General features: G+C 54.7%; 1 protein-coding gene across 2 annotated transcripts; it reads right to left on the bottom strand.

Moving 5' to 3' along the window:
* Positions 1 to 159: 159 nt before the first annotated feature.
* Positions 160 to 19,492, bottom strand: SERINC2 (serine incorporator 2). 2 transcript variants are annotated; one of them, XM_036347281.1, is made up of 10 exons: positions 19,346 to 19,492; positions 10,682 to 10,843; positions 9,543 to 9,733; positions 9,025 to 9,104; positions 8,419 to 8,556; positions 7,292 to 7,461; positions 5,565 to 5,655; positions 5,095 to 5,236; positions 2,266 to 2,472; positions 160 to 1,356 (listed from the first exon to the last, which is right to left on the bottom strand). In XM_036347281.1, the coding sequence occupies exons 1-10, from the start codon at positions 19,382 to 19,384 to the stop codon at positions 1,221 to 1,223; spliced, it is 1,356 nt and encodes a 451-aa protein (XP_036203174.1). In that variant the 5' UTR covers positions 19,385 to 19,492; the 3' UTR covers positions 160 to 1,220. The 2 variants fall into 2 exon arrangements, with proteins under 2 accessions (XP_036203174.1, XP_036203175.1); XM_036347282.1 differs by lacking the exon at positions 19,346 to 19,492 and adding an exon at positions 17,668 to 17,684.
* Between the last annotated feature and the right edge of the window lie 4,703 nt (positions 19,493 to 24,195).

Genomic DNA, 24,195 nt, shown 5'->3' with positions numbered 1-24,195 from the left:
TCTTATAAATTTCTTTCTTTCTCTATGTATGTTTTTAATCCACGGTTGGGAATCTATGTTTACGGATTATCAACTGCGGTGTGTGTGTGTGTGTGTGTGTGTGTGTGTGTGTGTGTGTGTGAATGACAGGAGGTGGGAGAAAAATAACAGGAGCCAATGTTTGTTGAATGGTTCTGTGCACACAGCCTGGAGCAAGGAGCTTTCATCCCTATAGCGAGCTTATTAGTACAATTGACCTTGAATCACACAGGGGTCAGGGGCATCCCCCGTGGCCTTGGAGGTTCAGCGGGATCCCGGCCACTCCCAAGCATGCTCTTCCTCATTCCCCACGGCACCTGGCCCAGAGCAGGTGTCTAGACCAGCGCTCACCAACCTTTCGGACCTCACGGACCACCAGTTGGCAACCGCTGGTCTAGACTATGGCAGGAAGGGGAGATGGTGATGACCTGGAGGCAGGTTAGAGGTGGCAGAACCTCAGGACAGACACTGGTATGGCCCTGAAGACAGCCCTCTCAGCCACCTCCCACGGCCCCTGCTCCACCCTGATTCTGGCTCACCACGCCTCCTCATGTGGGCACTGCTCCAGGCCTGTTTCCTGACCCCGAGAGTCTCTGTGTTCAAAGCCCCTCCTTCCTCTATAGCCCCCACCCTCAGGCTCCCCGTGACCCCGAGGACACAGCCCAGGCCCCTCTGCCTGGCCCTTCTTGGTCTGGTCCCTCAGCCCTGACCTTCCATCCCCTGCCCCCAGCCTGACCCCAGATGGGATGGGCACTGCACTGAGGGTGAGGGGGCAGAGAACATGGGAGGCACACACTCTGGCTTCTTTATTGGGCAAAGTCTTAGAGACTCTGTAAGGCACGGAGTCGAGGAGGGTGACGGGGCGCCCGGGGGGTGTGGTCAGGAATACCAACACCTCAGTGCTGGGCATCCCATCATAGCGCATGCTCCCGCCCTCTGGGCAGCTCTGGGCATTTCTCTCCTCAGGTCCCTCTCCTTGGGAGCCTGGGAACAAAGGGCCCTTTTTCCCCCAAGAAGGTGAGTCTGGGTGATCAGGGGCGGGGGGGAAGGGAGAGGAAGTCCCATGGTCTGGGGTAGCAGAGGTGTGAGCCTGAGCTCCTCATCCCTGGAGGCACTGAGAGTAAGGCACTCGGCTCAGGGGCAAGTGCTGGCAGCGGGGCAGGGTCCGCCTGGCACCAGGTGGGCAGGCTGCGGGGGCTGTCTCAGCTGAAGTCCCGGCTGGGCAGGAGGAGGGGGGCCACCAGGGTCCACAGGTAGAGCAGCAGCCCGGCCCAGCTGGCACAGATCTTCACCCACACGGCGGTCCAGGTGCTGACCATCTTCTGGGTCTCACCGGGTCTGGAACACACCATCATGCCCGTGAGCCTGGCCTAGGCTTATGACCTCAGTCCTGGCCTGACCTTATGACCCAGCTGGGACTCCTGACTTCAACTTTGACTCTTATTCTGTAACTCGAGTCCCCGTCTCTGGTATTTTTGACACTTGGTCTTAAGTCTCCAGACACAGCTCTCGACCTTGGACCACAGACCGGATCCTGACCTCCGTTCCAATCTTGACCTCAGTCCTAGACTAATACAGTGACCTGGCTCCTGGAGCTCCAGGCCTTAGTCCTGACCTCTAACCTTGACTCTGACCCTCAATCCTATAACCACCCCCGACCCCGACCCCTGATTTTATGACCACAGTTTTGATATCTGACTTCAATTCTGACCCTGGGCCCTGTGACCACAGTCCTGGCCCCTGGCATTGTTACTCTTATCTTAGCTCCTTGACTTGTCTTTCTGGCCCCCTAACCCCAATTTTAATCAAATGACCAAATTTGTGACTTTATATGGCCCCAATCCCAACTCTTGACTTCATTACTCCTAAATTACTCCTATTCTTAACCCTGTGACTTCGATTCTGACATCTACAGCCTAATCCTACCCCTCCAACCATGAGTCCTAGATCTGACTCCATAATCCAAATCACCACACCCGATCTGTAAGCCCAGTCTTCGCTGCACAGGCCCAGCCCACCTCCTGTGATCTCCACTTTTCAGTGGAGGTGCCAGGGGCTGAGCAGTCCTAAGGCACTGGCAGGGAAACTGGGTCACGGATGGGGCAGGCTCCGTGGAGGGTCCTGGAGAGATGCCTCCATGCCCAAGTCTTGAGCAGGTTTTCCTACACCTCAGTGAGGGGCCCGAGGAGGGGAGATGTGTGGCCAGGCTCCGAGGGCTCTGTCCATGCCCGGCCAGGCTGCACGCACCTGTACCAATTGGTGAGCGTCATCATGATGTGCAGGGAGGCGAGCACCAGGCAGAAGTGGAAGAAGGAGTAGCTGTAGGTGACGCCGTCCTGCTCATTGTCAAAGGCCTGGCCTGCCACCTGGTGCTCCTGCGCGCCCTCCAGGATGGGCGGGCACTCCTCCGTCCGCATCAGACTGTTCACCTGCCGGTGGTTGGAGGAGCGCACGCTGCAGGGGAGGGAGGAGGTGGGCAGGTGGGCAGTGCCAGGGGGCCTCATGCACCATGGCACTGGTCATAACAATGGACATGATGGTCCCAGAGCCTTGAGGGCCCGGGATCTGGTGCTTAGGTCCTGGGACCAGGAGTTAACAAACTGCTTTGATTCTCAACCCTCCTCCCACCCCCTGTATGAACTTGGGCAAGGCACCCCTCTCTGAGCTTCTGATTCCTTGTCTATAAAATCAGGGACAGCCCTAACTGGTTTGGCTCAGTAGATAGAGCGTCGGCCTGCGGACTGAAAGGTCCCAGGTTCGATTCTGGCTAAGGGCATGTACCTTGGTTGCGGGCACATCCCCAGTGGGGGGTGTGCAGGAAGCAGCTGATGGATGTTTCTCTCTCATTGATGTTTCTAACTCTCTATTCCTCACCCTTTCTCTCTGTGAAAAATCAATAAAATATATTTTTTTAAAAATCAGGGACAGCAGTACCTCCCTTACAGGGTTTTTGGGAAGATTGAATGAAATAATGGTGTAAAGTCCCTAGCACTGTGCCTGATACAATATAAAGAAATAAACTGCCTCTATTATTCTGGTGGTTCAGTTGCCATTTCCCTTAACATGTATTGAGTACTTAATGCTGCAAAGCATCATACCAGGTTCTACATTTATTAATAATGTTAATAATTAACCATGCCCACTTGCTATTAAGTTTGTTTTCCTTCTATTAGTTTTAGGTAAGTGGCTTTACCAATTACCTCCCCTTTCTTCATGTTTATAATTTTTAAAATAATAATAGTAATGATATTTTGGTCATTGCTTTTCTATAATGAGGTCTTGATGTTTTTAACAGTAATAGTGTGAGACTCATAGACAATTTTGAAAATCCAGTGGTATTTTGGAAAAAAAGCGAAAGGACCTGGATTCCAGCCACACCTCAAACTGAGGTCACCCCTTGCTGAGCTGCAGCTGCCCCCCGCCCCACACAAACTGCACATATAAGCACACATGGGGGGGGGGTGCGTCTAGCTGGGGTGAAAGCCATCATGGTCCCTGCTTCCTGGCTGCTTATGCTTCTTTGCTTCCTGTGTGTGTTTTCTTTTTAATTAATGCTTTAAAATAAATAAATATATATATATTTATATATATATATATAATCTTTATTGATTTCAGAGAGGAAAGGAGAAATAGAAACATCAATGATGAGAGAATCACTGATCGGCTGCCTCCTGCATGCCTCTTTACTGGGCGTCGAGCCCACAACCTGGGCATGTGCCTTGACTGGGAATCAAACCCTGACCTCCTGGTTCAGAGGTCACAGCTCAACAGCTGAGCCACGCTGGCCAGGCACGTCCTGTGTTTTAAGAGCTAAGAACACAGCTCCCATGGTTCTCAGAGGTGCTGCCCAGTGACCTCAGGCCAGGGAGGTGTGCGTGTGAGAAGCCTGAGGAAGCCAGGTGCCGGATGGGCTGGGGAGGGCGTGTGCTCAAGCCCCACCGCCACTGCGTGCTCACAGCCTCAGACAAGCGGCTGCCCAACACTGAGTCCCAGTTTCCTCTAAAATGGACCTGACAGGGGCCTTTCCAGATGAGAAAAGGAGTCAAATGAGGTGACAAAGACGAGAGATGTTTGTAAACTGCCCAAACTTGACTTGGAGAAAATGTCTGAAAGAGGGGGGCATTGTGAAACAGCCTCAGAAAGTACCACCCGGGGCCTGGAGGAGGTGTGGCCAGAGGTGGCCTCCAGGGAGGAAAGGGCAGGCAAAGGAAGTGGCGCCTGGAGAAACGCTGGGCCCCAGAGCCAACACTGAGTCTGCCAGATTCCGTGTAAACACAGTTATACTTGAGCTCACCATCTAGTGACACGTACAAAACAGCCGCCCAGCTGTGCAAATGTTCAAAGTTATTTGTAATAATAGCAAACATGTATTTGGTGCCTATGACTTGCCAAGTTCTTTTCCAAGTGCCCGATACACGTTAACTCACCTATAGCCCTACAACAATCTACTGAGGAAGGTGCTATTTCTATTTCTATTTTCCAGATAAGGAAACTGAGGCCCAGAAAGGTTAAGTGACTCTTCCAAAATCTCACTGCTAATTAGCGCCCGTGCCCGGCTCCAACGCAGGCCGTCCTGGCTCCAGAGTTCACACCGATAAGCCCTGGCTAAGATGCCCCTTTAAAAAAAGTTGTCATGTGATCTTAAGTAGGAGCTGCTCCCTCTCAGTCAGACTGTGGGGTCCCAGCCACCCTGGGCATTAGAGGTTATCATATCCTTTTACTGAGGAGGAGCCAGAAGCTCAGAAACGGAAAGCCACTTACCCCAAGGCCACAGCAGGTGAGTGACAGAGCCTGGACCCACTGGCTCCAGTCCAGGCTCTTTCCCTGACCCCACAGTTGCCTGCAACCAACTGAGCTGGCACATAGCAGCCCAGTGTCCAGGAAAGGGCCTGGGGCCAGGAGGCAGGGTTCAGCCCCGCCTCGGCTGCCAGTCACACTGTGCCCACCAGCACAGTGCAGGGGCTGGACATGCTGCCTCCAGCCTGGTGTCTCGGCTCCCACATCCTCTCCTCTCTTCCAGCTCTGGGCCCCCCCCCCCATCAGGATCCCTCCCCAGAACCCAGACCCCTGCCATACCTGATGAACAAGGTGCACAGGATGAAGACGATGAGACCCACGATGCTCGGTGCGTCCCACCACTGGGTCACATAGCCCTCAGGGCCTGCCAGGATCGTCTCATTGTCCAAGTATGTCAGCAGGTGGGGGTTGCATTTCTGGTCTGGGGATAGGAGTATGGTCACCCTCAGCCCATGCAGGCCAAGTCTGAGGAGCCAGTTAGCCCTGAGGATGGGCAGAGAGCCAACCCAAATGGACAGACAGACACGGAACCCATCGTCCAAGTCCCAGCGTCAGAGAGCACTTAGCAGACAAAACGACAAACAGCTCCAGGAGCAGATGGGGTCCTCCCACTTTCCTGAAAGGCGAAGCCTCAGACTGAGCTGGGGCTGGGATGTGCCTGTCACCTGGAAGGGTCCCCAGCCCCCCCAGAGGGCCATTACTAGCCTAAGAACAAAACCAGGCCTCCTCAAACCCAGGCCCATACTCACCGGGGACATTGGACAGAGCCAACCAGGTGACGAACATGGTGTAGAGCGTGACGGCCGAGGCCTGCAGCAGACCCGAGTTGGGCTGGGCGTCCTGGAAAGAGCAGCTCATCAGTGAGCCCTGCCAGACCTGGGGACACCCCGCCCCCACTCACCCTCCACCAGGGAACCTCAGAAACCCTCACCACCCTAGGGCCATCCACCCCACACCACCCAAGCCACCCACCACTTACCTAGCCCACCCAAAGGTGGAGTCCTAATTCTTTCTCCTAACAGATTGCACCCTTGCTCCCCTGCTGAGAACCCCTCAAGCATGGCGTCCCTGCACACTGTGAATCAAAGCCCTCCCTGGTCGGTCCCACCTTCACCGCCACCCGATCCTGCTCCCATGGTCCTTCCTGCTGACTACACCCCAGCCACTGTGGCCTCCTTGCTGCCTGTGGAACGTGCTGAGCCCTCTCCCGCCTCAGGGCCTTTGTACTCCCTGTGCCCTCTCCCTGACATCTCCCTTCCCGGATCTCTGCATGGGCCGCCCCTCTTTAGCTTTCAGGCCTCAGCTCAAACAGGACCCGCAACAAGGCCCTGAAAATCCTGCCTACAGCAACCCTGGCCCTGCCTACCTTTGAACCCGCTACCCTTTTACTTCCCTCATAGCACTCATCCAGAACGACCTTACTTTGCCTGGTCTATTGCTTATTCTTTCCCACCCTTCACCACACACACGCCTGAAAATATGCATCTAAACTCTGTAACTAACAGCACAGGCTCTGGAGCCAGTCTGCCTGGGTTCAAATCCCAGCTTCACCCCTTATAGTCGTGTGACCTCAGGCAAGTCTCTTTATTCCTCTAAGCCTCTGTTTCTTCATCTGTAAAATGGGGACAGTGATGGTACAAGGACTAAATGACATGATCGATGGCATTAACTGTTCGCTATTATAATTATTCTTCCTCCCCTTCCTCACAGCCGTATCCCCAACATCTAGACGGGCGCCTGATACACAGTGAGTGCTCAAGAGGTGTTTGCTGCATGAAAGTGATTGCTGTGTGACCTGGGACAGGTGCATCACCCTCTCTGGGCTTTAGTTCTCTCAATGGGAAATGGAGGCTCTGACCAGAAAGTTCCCAAACGTTCTGCTAAAGACCCCTAAAAACTGCCTAAGCTACCTTTGAATCCCCTGGTGGGCTGAGGTCCCAAACTGGGAAGTACCACTGAACTCAGGAGGCTTTTTTTTCTGAAGAGCAAACAATTACTTGGGAACCCCCATTCATTATCCCAGACGGTCTGGGATTAGAAACTGGAACTGTACCTCCTAAGACTACTTCTTGAGGTGCCTAAGAATCATTGCTCAGGGATGTCCTCCCAATTTACATTTAAAAAATGACAGCACCAATAATGATAACACTAGCCAGTGCCTGATGTTTGTCTATATGCCAGGCACTGTTCTACATGTTCACAAATATGATCTCAACCCTCCAAATAGTAGGTATTATTATCCTCGTTTTATATTTGAGAAGAGAGAGGCACAGAGAGGTGAAGGCACTTTGCCAAAGACCCCTGAAATGTAGATGTGAGAGCCAAGACTCTAACCCAGGGAAGCTGACTGGGGAGCCCCCACTCTTAGCCCAAGGCTCTGTGACCACCAGCCCTGCCCAGGATGCCAAGGTTCCCACAAGACATCCCACACACCAGCAGACCTGGTTTCCGGCCAGGCAGAGCCTGGCAAGCTCACCTGGACCTTGGGCAGGACGGAGATGATGGAGATGCAGATACAGAGGGTGAGATTGAGGCTGATGAAGACCTTGCCCTCGTAGCAGGCGTCAGGCTCGGTGTAGTAAACGAAGAGCAGGGCCACGGCCACAATAGACAGCGAGTAGAAGAGGAAGGTGAAGAAGAAGAGGCCTGGGCAGGAGGGCAGCAAGCAGGGGGTCAGGAGACACAGGGACCCCCACTCCCTCCAGGGGGCTTGTTGAGCCAGCCTCCACTTCGTCATCCAAGGAATGACAATGGTCATTAGGAAGCCTCTTAAACTTCCATCATTCACCAACACCTTGGTGAGTTTTGGCCCCATCCTGAACTAAAATGATTCACTTTCCATAAATAATCATAAAAATAAAGACAATGAATGGGGAGGGGGATAAAGGAGACATCTGTAATACTCTCAACAATAAAGATTTTTTTTAAATAATAATAATAAAATAAATAAGTACAATGAATACAAAATGATTATTTAAAAAGTGAACTAGGTCCAGCCAGTGTGGTTCAGTGGTTGAGCATCGACCCATGAACCAGGAGGTCACGGTTCCATTCCTGGTCAGGGCACATGCCCAGGTTGCGGGCTCAGTCCCCAGTGGGGAGCGTGCAGGAGGCAGCCAATCGGTTACTCTCTTTCATGATCTATCTCTCTCGCTCTCTCCTTTCCTTTCTGAAATCAGTAAAAACTTTTTTTTTTTAAGTGAACTGTATGTGTGGGATCTGCTGACGCCTGCTCTGGCTGCCAGAGAGACAGCAAGTTCAGAGAGGCCTGAAAACCAAACCGGCGCCTCAGTGAACCGGGACCCTTTCTGCCACTGGGTTTCAAAGACCAAGTGTCACTTGAAGTTTGGTCGGGGCTGGCTGTGCACGGCTCCTTCCTCAGGAACCGCTGAACTAGACCCTCTGAGGTCTCCCCAGTTCCTCTCCCCTCTGACCTGCTGAAGTTGCCCTGGAATCGGCTGCCCACACACACACCCTTCCCACCCTCTGCCTTGCACAGTCCAATTCCTGCACCAAGGCAGGGGCTGCTCGAGATGCCCTCCAGGCACTTATCAAGCTTCAGAGACCCCTGGATTCCCCCCCAAGGCCGGCCTTGGCACTGACCTGCGTACCAGGCGCGGGAGTCGCACTCCTCGGCCTTGCCCAGCCACTGCTGGTTCCAGGAGTGTGCAAAGTCGATGAGCAGCACCAGCTGGATGAGGATGAAGAGGAAGGAGCCCACGACACCGAAGTAGAACCAGACTGGATGGGGAGAGGGGAGTGAGGCGAGCCAGTCTGGCCCTGGGCAGAAGCCTGGGTGCCAAGGCCCCTGACCCACCCGGCTCCCTGGGATTCCTGGGGCAGGCACAGTCCCGTGGGCTCCCCCTTACACACATTTATTCATTCAACAATCATTTGTGCCAAGCCCTGCACTGGCACACTGAGAAAAAGCAAAGGCCCTGCTCTCAGAGAGCCCCCAGCCATGCACTGAGACAGTGTGGCAGGGCACGGGTCAGCGTGGGGCAGGTACCTCCGTCCCCCTCTACCCAAGGTTGCCCAGAGGCCATATGACCACGGACCAGAGCGCTGTCTCCTGACTAGGAGCCAAGGCCCCAGTCAGCAGCCTGTGGTCTGGGTGCCAGGACACAAAGCAGCCCCACCAGCACTCCTCCCACTGGGGACCCCACGCCCCTCCTGGTGGCCTCCAACCCTCCCCACCAAGATGCTTACTGTCGGAGAAGGAGCCATCGGGGATGTAGAAGGCACCCACGGTGATGCCCACAAAGATCAGGAACTTAAAGAACCAAAACCTATGGGATGGGGATTAGGACAGACAGGACAGTGGAGCAGAGTTAGAGGAATAGAGCTGACTCCCAGAAGCTCACCACCCCCCCAAAACAGGTACTGGGAGAGGTGAAGAGGGGGCTTTCTCATGGTCTGATGGGCACAGGAAATCTGTCCTGGCCCTAGAAAAAGCCCCAAGGGGCAGAGGGAAGGGCCAAGTAGGGGTAAGGGTGGTCGGTCACCCAAGTTCTGGCCCCATCTGCGTCACTAAATGCTGTGTGGCCTTAGCATGTTGCTGCGCTTTCTGAGCTTAATTTCCTCATCTGAGAAACGGAACACACTAAATGAGCTGCCTTCTGTGCTGTAGGGTCTGGAGATATCTGGAGATATCTGGAGACAGGCAGGGGAGGGGGCGCCACTGTGGGAGGGACCGGACGGGGTGCAGGGGGCCCCCCAGCACTCACCCGTTCTGGAAGGCAGCCCGGGGGTCCTGGCTGCTGCGCACGTAGATCATGAGCAAGGTGAAGAGGAAGAAAAAGGCTGCTGTAGCGAAGCACATGCGGTAGACGGCACGATGGCCGAGCAGGGAGCCACAGTCAATATGGCTCTGCAGGATGATGGTGCTCCCGGGGCCCTCATCACACACCCATGGCAGCTGTGGGGACAGACATTGCCGCTTGACGGCCCCATCCTCCCTGGGCTTGATTCTGCCAAGGCCTGCCCTGAGGAGGCCCACCCAGCAGGGGTGGGGCCAGGAGGAGGCCTTCCCAGCAGGAGCAGTGCCAGGAGGAGGCCTTCCCAGCAGGAGCAGTGCCAGGAGGAGGCCCTCCCAGCAGGGGCAGGGCCAGGAGGAGGACCTCCCAGCAGGGGTGGGGCCAAGAGGAGGACCTCCCAGCAGGGGTGGGGCCAGGACAGGAGCTGAGCCTGCCACTCCATCCCCATAGCTACCCACGCCTGGGGCTGAAGTCCTAGGCGTACCCACACACACACACACACAGCCGGTCTAGTTACGTCTTGTTACTCTGTTCATTTCCCTGTCATCCTGCCCACAGCCTCAGAACGCATGGCGCTGTCTAAGGCAGGATTTCCCAAGATGCCCTCCACCCACCACCTACACCAGATTCCCTGAGGTTCTTCTGGAAACCGAGACTCTGAGGCCCGTCTCCTGCAGGACTGGCGTCTCTGAGGTGGCTCCGAGGCTGCATTTCCCGCTCCCCCGGGATTCATGCCTGTGTACCCACTAAAGTGTCACACCACTGGCCTAAGTGTCCCACTGGGTGCATGCTGGGCCACGAAACACTTGGATGAAGGGGAGAGTTGGGACCCCCAAACTGGGCTTGCACATTAAAAAGGGGAGAGCTTGCTGGGGCCAGAATCTTAGGGGCAATAATGATTAATATGATTTTCCCAGGAGACCATGGCTTACGAGAACCAATTATCCCCAGGTGAGGCTCAAACCCTCCTTCCCACTGAACAACTGCCCAGGACACACCTGCCCACCTCTTCTTGGTCAGCTGGGACCCCAAGCCTGGTCCCTGAGCAGCAGGCCCCCCAGGCTGCTCCCTGGGCACTCCCAGACCCTCCTCCTCCCCGGGCTGCTCACCTTGTGGAGCTGGCTCTCCACGCCAGGGCTCAGCATGATGAGGGACACCAGCACCCCCAGGAAGAGGAAGAACGTGAAGATGAGGCGGCTGATGGTGGAGTTGCGGCTGGAGGGGCAGCAGCCACACAGGATGCAGGGGGCAGAGCCACAGAGGCAGGAGGCCTGCAGGGAGGACAGGACAGCACCCTTACCTCTGCCTCCCCTCCCGGCCATGCCCGAGCACGCAGCACCCACCACTGCCCCTTCGATGCCTCCAGATCTGCACCGAGCCCGCCTGTACAACCCCAGGCCAGTGTGATCCCACGTAACTTCCAAGCCTGAGGGGGAGGCTGAGGAAACCACGCTCGGAAGAGGCCGCGTCACACAGGGTCACACCGCCGGCAAGGAAAAGAACCCGGATTCAAACCTCAGGTGCTACCGTGGCTTCGGGGAGAGAGTTGGCCACGCTGTGTCTTACTTGGGGGGAGGCAGAGTAGTAAAAAAATAAATGCTTAAAAATCCAGGCGTCTAGCTCCATTGCTGATTAGCTCTGTGACCTTATACAACTCACTCAACCTCTCCGAACTGCAGTGTCCGCTTCTACAAAACCGGAATCAGAGGGCACCTACTTCTCACAGGGCAGTTGTCAGAATGAGATAGACGTTTCCTTTCCTTGTTTCACTTTCCTCCATAGGACTTACTATCATCTGCGAAGGTTCAGAGTTTACTTATGTTTGTCCGCCTCCCAGGTCTAGCATGCACGCTCCCCCACGGCAGGAATTTCTGTCTTTTTTGCTCGCTGTGGTTTTCCCAGGAAGCGAACAGTGCCTGGCACATAGTAGGAGCTTAGTGACCATCTGGTGAAAGAATGCAATGGTTCTGGGGTAGCACCAGGCGCATATGCAGACCGCAGGAAGCAGCAAGCACATGGTAAACACCTGCTGAATGAATGGAATGAAGACCTGTGAGTAGCCGGGAGTTCCTACTCTGGGGCTGACGGAAACCGTTCAGGGGCTGGTGATGCCACGCCAGTCACAGGCGGGGCCCCAAAGAGCCTCAGCCCTCGGGGAGCCGGGCCTACCTGCCAAGCCTCTGCAGAAGTTTGTCTTCCCAACAGCCCCAGCTCCTCAGCCAGGCACTTGAGAGTCCAGAAAGGCAGGGCCCCGCCTTCGTGGAGTTCCCAAGGGCAGGAAAGACACTCAACAGATCATTACCCCGTGAGTGCTAAGAAGAAAACGTGCATGCCGCCCTCAGTGACAGATGGGGGCCTAGTTTAGTTGGGGGTGGCGCGTCACTTCCCTGAAGAAGTGACAATGTCTCCTGACCACGGAGAAGAAGCCTGCTCCCGGGAACAGAGCCCGGGGTGGCTCTGGGGCAGGCAGGAGCTGGGCAACGGAGGAACGAAAAGAAGGACCTTGTGCCCAAAGCTGCGTGACAGGCAGCGAGCGGTGAGTGGTGAGGTCGATGAGGATGGCAGGACTGGGCAGCAGTGGGCATCCACTCAGGGGTCTGAAGCCAGGAGGGACTGGAACAGCCTTATGCTGAATGATCGGTTTTGTGGAGAACAGGCTAAAAGGGGACCTTGCTCCTCTGCGACCCGGCACCCCGATCTCTGGACTGGTCCTGGGCGTAAGGCACGCTCTGCTTGAAGTGCCCTGCCTTCCCGTCTGCCCTCCCCCCCTCCCCCAGACTTGAGCTGCTCCTTCTCACCCAACTCCCACCTGCAAAGCCAAGGGCAGGAATGCTAAAGGAAATGCTTGCAGAGTGAATTCTCCCTCATGTCCAAAGCATAACAGTTCGCTCAGCCCGCAGCTTGGAGTTGTATCCCACAGCCCCCACTTCAAGCCCCGGCTCCTATCCGTGGCCGCCTTTTGGGTTTCAGGAGGCAAGCAGGTGCCAGGAAAATGTTTTGTAAACCAACCACAAGAGCATTCTGGCCACCAGACAAAGCTGGCTATTAGTTCCCGTTTACACATGAGGAAACTGTGCTCAGAGAAGTTAAAAAACATGCCCTCGCTGGTTTGGCTCAGTGGGTAGAGTGTCAGCCTGTGGACTGCCGGGTCCCGGGTTCGATTCTGGTCAAGAACGCATGCCCGGGTTGCGGGCTTGATCCCCAGTAGGAGGAGTGCAGGAGGCAGCCAATTAATGATTCTCTCTCATCATTGATGTTTCTCTCTCTCTCTCTCTCTCCTTCTCCCTTCCTCTCTGAAATCAATAAACTACTTTTAAAAAAAGAAAAAAACTTGACAGAAGTCATACAGTAAGTGGACAGCAGTGCTGAGCTTCAAGTCATAATAGTGCCAGCTTCCCCGATGAAGAGTGAATTCTCCCTCAGCCCCAGGCACTGCGGGAAGCACCGTACCCACATTAAACCCACCGACACCATAATGTATGTGTAAATGGGGAAACGGAGCCTCAGAGAGGACACAAGGCCAAGGGCGCAGAGCAGTGAGCTCAGGAGCTGGGATCCGGCTCAGGTTTATCTGCACCAAGGACTCACAAACGTGTGATTGCACGATGGCAGCCTGGCGTCATTTCAAAAGGCTCCAGTGATGACCACAATCCCGCCGGTGCCAGAGAAAACCAAGGGAGGTCAGCACCAACTGACCTCAGGAACCGGTGCCCAAGTGCCCAGGGCAGGGCCCGGCTCCGTCTTGTTGCCATTTCAACCTAAAACATTTGCGATGTAAGAAAAGCCGCCCCAATGCAGTCAGGGAGCCTGGCCTTTCAATTCACTGTTTTTTGGAGATCAAAATCCGGGTGTAACTGACACCTGAAACCTCAGGATTCCCTGAGCCAGCAGTGGCCAGAGAGACCAAGTCAGGAGAGAAAAATTCACGCCAGCCGCAACCCCCCCACCCCCACCCCCGCCCCTTGGCCACCCCAGCTGCTTCAGAAGCAACCTTGAAACATTCATGCTCTCTGACAGTCCTGCCCCCTGTGGGGATCTCTCCTACAAGAACCTCTTCCTACAGAAGTACCAGCCGAGGGAGGAAGGGCAGACGCCCACCCCCGCACACTCGGAAGTCCACTGTGGCACTTGTTCACGCCAGGAAAATAACAGGGGGAAATTGAAAATAAATGCTCAGCGGTGCGTCATGGCACTCCCTAAGAGAGCTGGCTATTTCTGCTAAAGGGAGCAGATGGGGAGGTGCTACTTAAATGGGTCCATGTAACTAAATATAATTAAATTACACCTCAATAAAGTTGGTTTTATTATTTAAAAATAAAAATGTTTAATTAAGGGGGGGGGGAATAAAATAGGCGCAAAGCTTTAGGTTTTATGAGGTTATTAGAATCTGGAGAGACTGCAAATGACCTCAATGCCCAGAGGCCAGTGGTGGCCCACTTACTGCATGGACGTTATAGAGACAGGAAAGATGAAAGTCACTAGGCCGCAGAGCAGCCTGGGCTAAGGGTTATGATGCAATGTGAGAGGCCCAGGCGACTATAAAACTTCCCCCATGAAGATTACAGCTCCCACCCCCACCAAGCGCGCTCAAGGCAAAGGCAGCCTTAGCACCAGGCAGGTTCTCTGAGTGGAGAATATGAAGCCCTGGTCTTAGAGTCTTCCAGTTGGAGGTTGCTTGGCATTCAACCAATCCAGCCTCTGGTGCAGAATCACCAGTAAGGCAGCTGGCTATATCCCCTGCTGCTTGCACACTGTCACTGACAAGGAGCTCACTACCTCCCCAGGCAAGCTAGACAGCCCTGCAGCTGTCAGTGGTTTGGCATGGTGGAAAGAGGCTGTCACCAAGGCATTCACACATGTTTCAACATGGATGAACCTTAAGGACATTATGCTAAGTCAAGTAAGCCAACCCAAAAATATAAACACATAGGATCCCACTCATATGAGGTACACAGAGAAGTCAAATGCATAGAGACAGAAAGTAGGATGGTGCTTACCGGGAACTGGGGGTAGGGGAGTGAGGAATTACTGTTTAATGGGTAAGGGGTTTCAGTTTGGGGGAACATGAAAAAGTTCTGAAGATGGATGGTGGTGATGCTTGCACTATGTGAAAGGTACTTAATGTCACTGAACTGTATACTTAAAATGGTTAAAATGGTACATTTCACGTTATGTATATTTTACTATAGTAAAAAAAAAAAGAAAGAAAAAAAGGAGGGGACAGAGTTTTCAAGGAACAGTAGTAAGGCAGCTAAGTGAGGAAGGAGAGGGTATTCCTACACAGGAAATAACATGTGCAAAGCTAAGAGGAACGCTGTGTTTTCAGGGTAGCTGGGCAATAAAAGAAGCTAAAATGGTGACAGAGGTGATGGCCAGGGTCCCGCAGGCCATGCCCAGGAGTCTGGGTTGTATCCTGCAGGCAAAGGGGAACCATTGCTAAAGAACAGATCAACATCAGATTTGCATTTTAGTTTTGGTGTTTGTTTTTGTTGGTGTTGTGGTTAATCCTCACCTGAGGATATTTTTCCTTTGATTTTTAGAGAGAGTGGAAGGGAGGGAGAGAAACAGAGAGAAACACATGGATTGGTTGCCTCCCGCCTGTGCCCCGATCAGGACCAGGGATTGAGCCTGCAATCCAGATACGTGCCCTTGCCATTGATCAGAATTGAACCCGGGACCCCTTGGTCCACGGGCCAACACGATATCCACTGAGCCAAACTGGCTAGGGCCAGATTTGCCCTTTAGAGCTGTCACTTGGCCACAGAGTGGAAGACAGATCAGGGGAGTGGAATGCAGTGTCTTTGGGAACAGAGGGAGAGAGTCGGGGGTGGTTCTCAATAATGCAGAGAACTGAGACCAAGGAAAAGTCAGCCTCTAGAATTCCCACTGTGTGCATTAGCCAATAATATTTACTCCTGACAATACCACTCATTGATACCATTAGGCTTGTATTTAGCAAATGCCCATTTTAATACGTATCATGTTTCTTAAAATAAATGACAAACTCCTTGAAGACTAAAACAGTATTAAATAGTAAAACTTACATTATCTATTTTACCATAATTAGATTAAAAATGGTCCCAGCAAGGAGATGTGAATGAGCCAGCCTAGAACTAGACAGAACACAGGGAGGAGAGGTCAGCCCCAAACTACTCAAGCACAATTACTCCCCCCGTGCAGTGCTGAGAACAGAGGGCTCTGCCACCAGCTTGCAGAATGACCTTAGACAAGTCTCTTTTCCTCTCCATGGGACTCAGTTTCTTCATTCATAAAATGGGCTACTGGGCAGGATAGGAAAGTGGCTCAGAGCCCAGGCTCTATGGTCAGACAGCCCTGGGTTCTACCCGCCTCACCACTTCCTTGCATGTGGCCTAAAGCAAGTTACCACCCTGGGGTGTTTACAGAGTGGCCATTACAAGCCAGCTTCATGCTAAAGGTGTCGGCCTGTTTACCTCAGTCCCATTTAATACAAAGTGTGAGAGGCAGGTACCACTGTTCTCCCACTTTACAGACAAGGAGAGAGAGGAAGTGACTGCCCACGGTCCAGCAGCTGAGAAGAGGCCAAGCCAGGATCTCAGTCCAACCAGTCCGACCCAAAGGCCTTTCCCACGCCCTCGCACATAGAAGGCGCTCCCTAAACACATATTTGCTCACCACCCATCTATCCTGCGCTGGCTTGCCTGGCGGTTCCCACCCTCTGTGGGCCCCTCTCACTTCCTGCAGGCCAGGACTCAGCTCCAGCCGAGAGAGAACCATGAGGGGCAGCTGCAAACGCTTCACGATGGAAGGGCAGAGAAGTCTTCCCCACCAAACCGTCCCGCTAAGGATGCGGGAACTTCACTGCTGTCCGGCAAATCTCCATGGAAACAGGTTGTTACTGGTTCCAGTAGTAACCACTGCACAATGTAATACCGTGGGCAGAACAGACGCAGCGTGAACTTTACTATTTTAATGCTTTTTGTCTTCAACGAGCTGGTAATTTACCTTAAGAATCAGGATAGATATTAAAATGGATATCTAACAAATACAACCCTAATGATGTCAATCAATGAGTGGTATTGTCAGAAGGAATAAATATTGGCTAAAGCACACAATGAGAATTCTAGAATCTGACTCTTCCTCGGTGTCCGTTCTCTGGATTCATCTTCCCTCTCTGATCCAGTTTCCTCCTCTGTGAAATGGGAATGATATGAACTGCCTCACTGGGATCATTGTGAGTACTACATGAAAGGACATGTATCAGCCCTGGCTGGGGTGGCCCAGTTGGTTGGGTGTCATCCCATGCACCAAAAAGTTATCAGTTCCATTCCCAGTCAGGGCGCTTAGCTAGGTTGCAGATTTGATCCCTTGTCAGGGCAGGTAGTGGAGGCAACCTATCGGTGTTTCTCTCTCACACTGATGTTTCTCTCTCTCTCTCTCTCTCCTCTTTCTCTCTCTCTCTCTCCTTCTTCCCTCTCTCTAAAATCAATAAAACATGAAAGAAAGAAAGAAAGAAAGAAAGAAAGAAAGAAAGAAAGAAAGAAAGAAAGAAAGAAAGAAAGGGAAAGAAAATATATCAAGTGCTCACTATAGTGCTGGGCCTGTGCCACCACCGGACAGCTTTGGGCAGTGAGTGCTGGGCCTAGGGTAGGATGTGGTAAATGGTAGCTGCTGTTGGTATCCTTATTTGTCAAACAGAATAACTATGTCGCAGGGCTGAGGGGAAACCAATGAAATGGCATGAGTGAGCAGTTCAGCACAGTGCCTGGCACGCAGTAGGTGTGCAGTAAATGTCAGAGGTCAGAACCACCAAGGGAGGCCACTGAAAGGCGGTTCCTTGCAGATATCTGATGCCCACTAAGTGGCACTCTCTAGTCTACCTGGGCAGCCCTGTCCCTCAGGCAGCTAGGACATGAGAAGAAGTCTGGATCACAAAACAGACTTTAATCCTCCCTGCAGTTCCCCATCCTTTCACTGTGCAACCTTAGGCAAGCCAGCTACCCACTCTGTGCTCCATTTTCCTCTGGAGGAGCCTGTCAGGTGCCCTCCGGTCTCAGCGCAGTAGAATTCCATGACTCAGGACCAGCACTCAGCTCCGGAGGAAATCTCCACCCACCTTTCCAAGATGATAGTAACCAGGGCTCCCATTTTGAGCACGCACTAAACGCCAGGATTGGGTGGGGCGCTTTCGATCTTTCCAACAGCCTTAGGAGAGAAAGGCACGGGAGATTGGCAAGTCTCCCCTCAACATCCCTACCCCCAGCCAGAGGGAAACCTGCTCAGCTCCTAGGAAACGCTCCCTCCCCCATCAGGAAGCAAACTTCCTGGCCAGAGACCCAGCCCAAACCTTGATTTCTTAAGACGGGGAGGGATTTCAGGGACCAGCTCTAGATTCCTCCTCCTGTGTGTGCACAGGCACGCACTTCACAGATGGGGAAATGGAGGCCCAGAGAGGACGAGAGACTGTCCAGGGACCCATGGGACAGCTATCATTCTCAAAAAAATGGCCATAAAGTAAATCTCTAGATCCTCCAGCTCCTGCCCCTCCACCCCCATCCCAACGCACACACATGCACGCACACACATGCACACACATGCGCGCGCAGACACACACATCTGGGACAAAGGAAGGCAAGTCCTGGGATTCAGCAGCCACCAGACCCCTCACCCCCCCCCCCCCCCCCCCCCCATTCCTCTCTGCTCCTCTTTGTGTGGGGCAGAGGGGGAGGGGCACGCCTGAATGAGCCTCGGATTTAATGAGGGGAAAAGGAAAAGAGGAGGGAGCTAGGAAAAGGAAAAGGGGCAGGGGCCTCTCAGCTGGGGTCTGGCTGAAGCTCCTCCCCTATGCTGGCTGCAGCCCCAAAACTGAGGCGGGCTGGCTCCCAGGCCCTGAGCCCAGGCGGGCGACCGGGTACTCCTTCCCCCCCACCCCACCCCACCCCACACACACACCCTCCCCTCCCTCAGTTCTTGGGGCTTCTAGCCCAGAGTTGCGCCGGGGGAGGCACCAGCACAGACCTCTCCCAGTGTCTTAGAAAGGCAGACAGGGGCTTCCTGCCCACTCCCCACTCTGCCCGGGGGCCCAGAGGGGCGGGTCTGGGGCTCCTTGGAGAAGTGCCAGGAATTAGCCTGAGCCAGACTGAATGTGCGGAGACAAGGACTCATTGGACGGGCGGACAGACGGACAGACCCTGAACTGTAGACAATGACAGATGGAGAAGCCACAGACGGACAAAGACAGTCGGACAAACGAACGGACCGAGACAGACAGCTGATAAATACTAATGAACAAACGGAGGCCGACGGGCGGGGGCAGACAGACTAAGGGAGAGATGGCAAAGGGACAGAGGACCCAGGGCAGAGAGGGCCGGGGGCCGGGCAGGCCTCACAAAGAGTCGGGGCGTCGGGGAGACAGACCACGAAACGCGCGCCTGGAGGACGTCTCCAAAGCCGGGCGCGGCGGGGCCGCAACACCCACCCCCACCCCAGCCCGAGCCTCAGTCTCCCCAGCTCCCGGGAGGGGCCGGCGGAGAGCACTCCCTCCCCCGCCCCGGCGCGCCCCACCCCTCCCCCGCGGTAACCCGAGGCCCGGACTGCAGCTGTCTCGGTCGCCCGGGGCCAGGGCTGGGGCGGGAGTGGGGGGAGGGAAACCGAGTGACCGGGGGCCCGGGGCGCGGAGGCGGGGTGCGGACCCAGAGAGACAAGTTCGGAGGAAGCACATGAAGAAACTGTTCGGAGGGAGAAAACAGGACAAGAGTGAGCAGGCGGCGCGCCGGCGCTGGGGTGGGACTCACGCAGCTGAGCAGGGAGCAGGCGCCCAGGCAGGCGCCCATGGCGGCGGCGGCGGCGGCGGGTCGGGGGCGCGGGGCGCGGAGGGGCGCGGAGGGGCGCGGGCCGCGGGATCCGCTCCGGCTCCGGGTGCCCCGGCCTGGCCCCGCCCCGCGCCCAATGGTCCCGCCCCGGCCCCGCCCCGCCCCACCTGGCAAAGCTGCTCACGGTTTTCCGGTGCCGGTGCGCTCCGGCCTCCCGGGACTCACCGCGGCAGGTGCGCGCGGCGGAACCCGGGGAGGGGGCGGGGGGGGGAGCGGTGCCTCCCGCGGCTGCGCGAGCCTGGCAACCGGACCGGGCTCAGGCGGGAGCTCGTGTCCTGGTCCCAAGTGAGGGTTTGGAAATACTGAGACCTGGGTTCGAATCCGACCGAGGCCACAGTGTGACCTCACAGCACTGGCCCCCTGCAGGGGTCAGAGGCCAAGAGGTGGTCACCCCTGATTCCTCCGCGCTTGGCGCAGAGCCTCCCAGCCCAGTACACAGGTGTGGAAGGATGAGTGATCGGATAGAGAAACAGACAAGTCACGTCACCTCTCCGAGCCTCACTTTTTCCATCTGTGAAGTTAGGACGCCTACCTCACGGGGCTGTTACAACCCATGCTAGATGCTTGACAGATGTGCGCTCCCTGTCTCATCTAAGACCCTGGCCTTGCACCCTGTCAGCTGCCATTCCCTCTAGCCACCTGTCCCTCAATCTCTACTGAACCCTTGACGCCACACGCCAACAGGCCCCCAGAGCCACCCTGTTTAGCGGCCCCTCCCTCCGAAAGATGCCCAAACCCTGGCCCCCAGCTAAGGAGGTCAGAGAGGGTGTGTGTATGGAGGGGGGGGGGGGGGTCGGGGGTTACATTCCTGGCAGACTGTCCAGTCCCAAAGGGGTAGGTGGAAGGGACGCAGAAACGGGCTCTGTAATTACTCCAGGTTCACCCTCCAGCCCTCTCCTCACTCAACCCTAGACGGGATCATGTTAGGAAAGGAAATCGAGAGCCGCACAAATGGCCCCAGGGCTAAAGATGCCGCCTGACTGCATCCCTGGGTGATTCACGGTCCAGGGCCCCACGGATATTCCCTTCACTCTCCCTCCTCCATGCTGGTGCCCATGCCGTGTCCTTCTCTGCGAAAGTTCTCTTCCTCCTCACCCCAGTTTCTGCCCTTTGAAGCCTTATTCACATCCCATATCCTCTCTGTGAAGAGAACCATCCCCTCCCCCCAAACCTCTGCCTGGTCCTGTGAGGAATGAATGGTCCAACTTCCCTGTGTTTCTACAACGTGAGCCTCCGTGTTGTCCTCACAAATAACGCGAGTTACCACAAAGCTGGACGCTCTTTCGCCTACATGGTGCCATTCAAGCCCCACGATAACCCTGGAAGTAGATTCACTCCTCACCTCACCCCAATGTACAGATGAGGAAACTGAGACTCAAAGAAGTCAAGTGCTGTCCTATGTGCAAACTGAGCACGAGGTAAACATTGCCTGTGCCTATGCGGTTGTTGTTATTGTGGCTCAAGGTCACACCGCTCAGAAGGGCAGAGCTAGAAGACCACCCCACCTGGCCTTGATCTCAAGCCCGAGGCCTGTCCCAGACACCTCACTGCCTGTCTTGGAAAGTGGGGGTGACAATGTCCAGCCCCCCCCTCTTTGGGTCCAATAATATGTTCAGTCCTTCCCGAGTCCCAGGCCCTTAGGAGACGCTGAGCGGCCCAGGGACTGTCTGATTCACCTCCGACAGGAAGGCAGTAAATGCTTGCGGAGTGAATGGGTGTCTGAACTTTTAACGCAAGCCATTTCCTCATTCCTCTGTGACTGGCTGACCCCAAAGCAGCTGATACAGTCTTCTGCCCCTGGAATGCCACCAAGCGGCCTTCTCTCAGCCTCCCACCTGAATCAGCTGCTTTTGACACTTGTGCTCTAAGGGCCTAATTTCCACTCCTCAGCCCCTCCCTTTCCCGTGAGCTGATCCCGGTAGAAAGGCCAGGCCGAGCCAGACCAGAGAGAGACTCTTGCCCCTCACAGCCTCTCGCACACTCTGCTGGGGGCCACGCCATCCCCTCCCCTGCAATGGGGGTGGTTCTGCTTATCCTCCCAGAGCAGGTGTGAGCACTGAGAAGGCACTCACAGAGACGGGCAGTTATCTGAGAGGAGTGGGAGGAGCTGAACTGCAAGTGTGAAAAAGAAAGCCCCCTCTGGTTTCAGATAGAAATTTTCCAGAACAGGGCTGCATTGTCCTGGACTCACCTTGCCCGAGACCGAGGTGACGCGGGCTCTCCCGTCCCCTCACCCTGTATCGCCCTGCAAGGAGGGGCAGCCTACTCTGCAGATACTCACTGTGTCCTGTCCTGGCGAATCATCCTCGTTCAGCCTCATGCTTCTCATCTGTAAAAGGGAGAGAATCCTTTTGGCTCCCGGTATCTCAGGGGACTTTCGAGGAGATGAAATGAGGAGGTAGATAAAGAAGCTTCATTTCTCTATGTCCTGACCAGCCTTGCTCCCAGCCTTGACCTCCTGCATGAGGCCAGAGTCACTGCCTCTCACACCTCCAAAGGCAAGATCACAGTCATTACTGTGTTCTTGGGAAGTCACCCAACCTCTCTGAGCCTCACTGAGGCTGAGATCCAGGACCACCGCAGCAACCACGCATTGCCATGCTGACTGTGTCCATCGCGAGAAACACACAGAGGTCCCTGGTCCATCCCCCTGTGCCCATCACCCAGCCCAGATAGATGCTCTGCTCTCCAGGACCCAGAGGAAGCAGGCTCTGGCTTCTCGAGCCAGTCGCTCGAAGCATTCCTTAATCTGCTCTCACTGGGCCTCAGTTTCCAAATCTGCAATATAGGAACAAGCCCCTGCTCAAGTCCCCAGAGGCCCCCAATAACTCCAACCCATCTTGCCCCATCCCTTCTCACCATCCTCCCGTCCATGGGGACTCAGATGCACTCTGGCTTTGAGCCTCCTGTCCCCTGGGCCTCACTCTCTGCACTGCCTCCACTTCCCGCTTCTGAGGCATTTACAGAGCAGGGCTGGAACTATCCCTTATGAATATGCATGTGGGATAATGAGGGCTTGGGATTGGGGGAGCCTCTGGGAGAGGCGTTCACAGAGGCATCATCCATGCCCACTGGCTCTCTCCATACACAGCCCCCACCAAGGCTGCCCTCCCTCCCAAAGGGTGCATGGGAGTTTGGGGCAAAGAATACCCACAGCAACCATTGTTAAGTGCTTACAACCGGCCAGGCATCCTGCTAAGAACATCTCCTGTAAGGTGCTTCTAAGGTGGGAACTATTTTCCCCACTGAACAGGGAGGAAAATTGATGCTCCATGAAGGGAAGTAACTTACACATATGTCACATGTGGAGGGTGCACAGTGGCTAAGTGCAGAGAGAGGATGGAACCCAGGTGTTGTCAGACTCCAGAGCTGGGGCTCTGAACCCCTGCTGCCCAGGTGCCCGGGGGCTCACCTGGAGCCACCCCTCAACCTCACACTCCAGCAGAGGAGCTCACCGTGGTCTTAGGTGACCAAGGCTTTGGGAAAGGACCTGGGTCCTGGAATTCACTTCATCTCCAGAGAAGGAGACAGGCAGACAGGTGTGTGCAAACAGTGCGTGTTCACACGTGTGCGGACACACAGCGGATGCATGTGTGAGCATAGGTGCACGCACAGTGTGTGTGCACATGGATGTAAGCGTGTGTGACAGGGGTGTCCTGAGGCTGCCTGTGTATGCACTGCTGTGCTGCTTTTGTTCCTGTTACAACCAACACTTGGGAGGCCCCCTGTGTGCCAGGGGCAGAGATGTGGTGTGAACGAGGCCAACACCGTCTGTGCCCTCCTGGCGCGGCAGTTTGGTGGGCTTTGTGCCCACACGCGGTTAACACTCTACAAGGAATCTTTGTGGGAGGTTTTCTTGGTGGGATGTGCTAGGAGGTGAGGAGACTGTGGTGGAAAATTTTTTTAAAAAGTGGGACAGCCCTAGCCGGTTTGGCTCAGTGGATAGAGCGTCAGCCTGCGGACTCAAGGGTCCCAGGTTCGATTCCGGTCCAGGGCACATACCTTGGTTGCGGGCACGTCCCCAGTGGGGAGTGTGCAGGAGGCAGCTGATTGATGTTTCTCTCTCATTGATGTTTCTAACTCTCTATCCCTCTCCCTTCCTCTCTGTAAAAAAAATCAATAAAATATATTAAAAAAATAAAATAAAATAAAAAGTGGAACAGGTCGGGTAGGGAGCTGCAGGGGAGCCCCTGATGCTTGGCCAGAAATGAGGGGTGCAGAGTAAGTCAGGACCTGGCACGGGTTCCACGGGGGTCACAGGTCTGAGGATTCTATGAGGACTTTGGGTGCTTTCCGCACAGACATCAAGGGGCTGCCGTGAATGCACATGTGGGCACTGTGTGTGTGTGTGTGTGTGTGTGTGTGTGTAACTTTCTGTGTGTGTGCATGAGTGATTAGGTGTGGTGTTTGCATATGTGGATCCATGTGGATATGTGTGTGGAGTGGACATGTGTGAATGGGTAAGTCATATGCAGTGTGTGCATATAGGTTTTTGCATGTAGGTGTGGGGTGTGTGTGTGTGTGTGTGTGTGTGTGTGTGTGTGTCAGGGCTTGTTAATGTAGGGGAGAAGGCTGAGAGAAGAGAGTGTCATTTGGCCCAGGCCTCACATTCATAAGCCTAAAAAATGTATCAAAAAATGAGATGGAGCCCAATTGGCGTGGCTCAGTGATTGAGTGTCAACCTATGAACCAGGATGACACAGTTCAATTCCCGGTCAGGGCACATGCCCAGGTTGCGGGCTTGATCCCCCGTGGGGGGCGTACAGGAGGCA

The sequence above is a fragment of the Myotis myotis genome, unplaced genomic scaffold (assembly GCF_014108235.1).
Source record: "Myotis myotis isolate mMyoMyo1 unplaced genomic scaffold, mMyoMyo1.p scaffold_m19_p_2, whole genome shotgun sequence".
In the NCBI taxonomy this organism is placed as follows: domain Eukaryota; kingdom Metazoa; phylum Chordata; class Mammalia; order Chiroptera; family Vespertilionidae; genus Myotis; species Myotis myotis.
The sequence above is the reverse complement of the archived record's forward strand: the minus strand, read 5'-3'. Positions and strand labels throughout refer to the sequence as shown.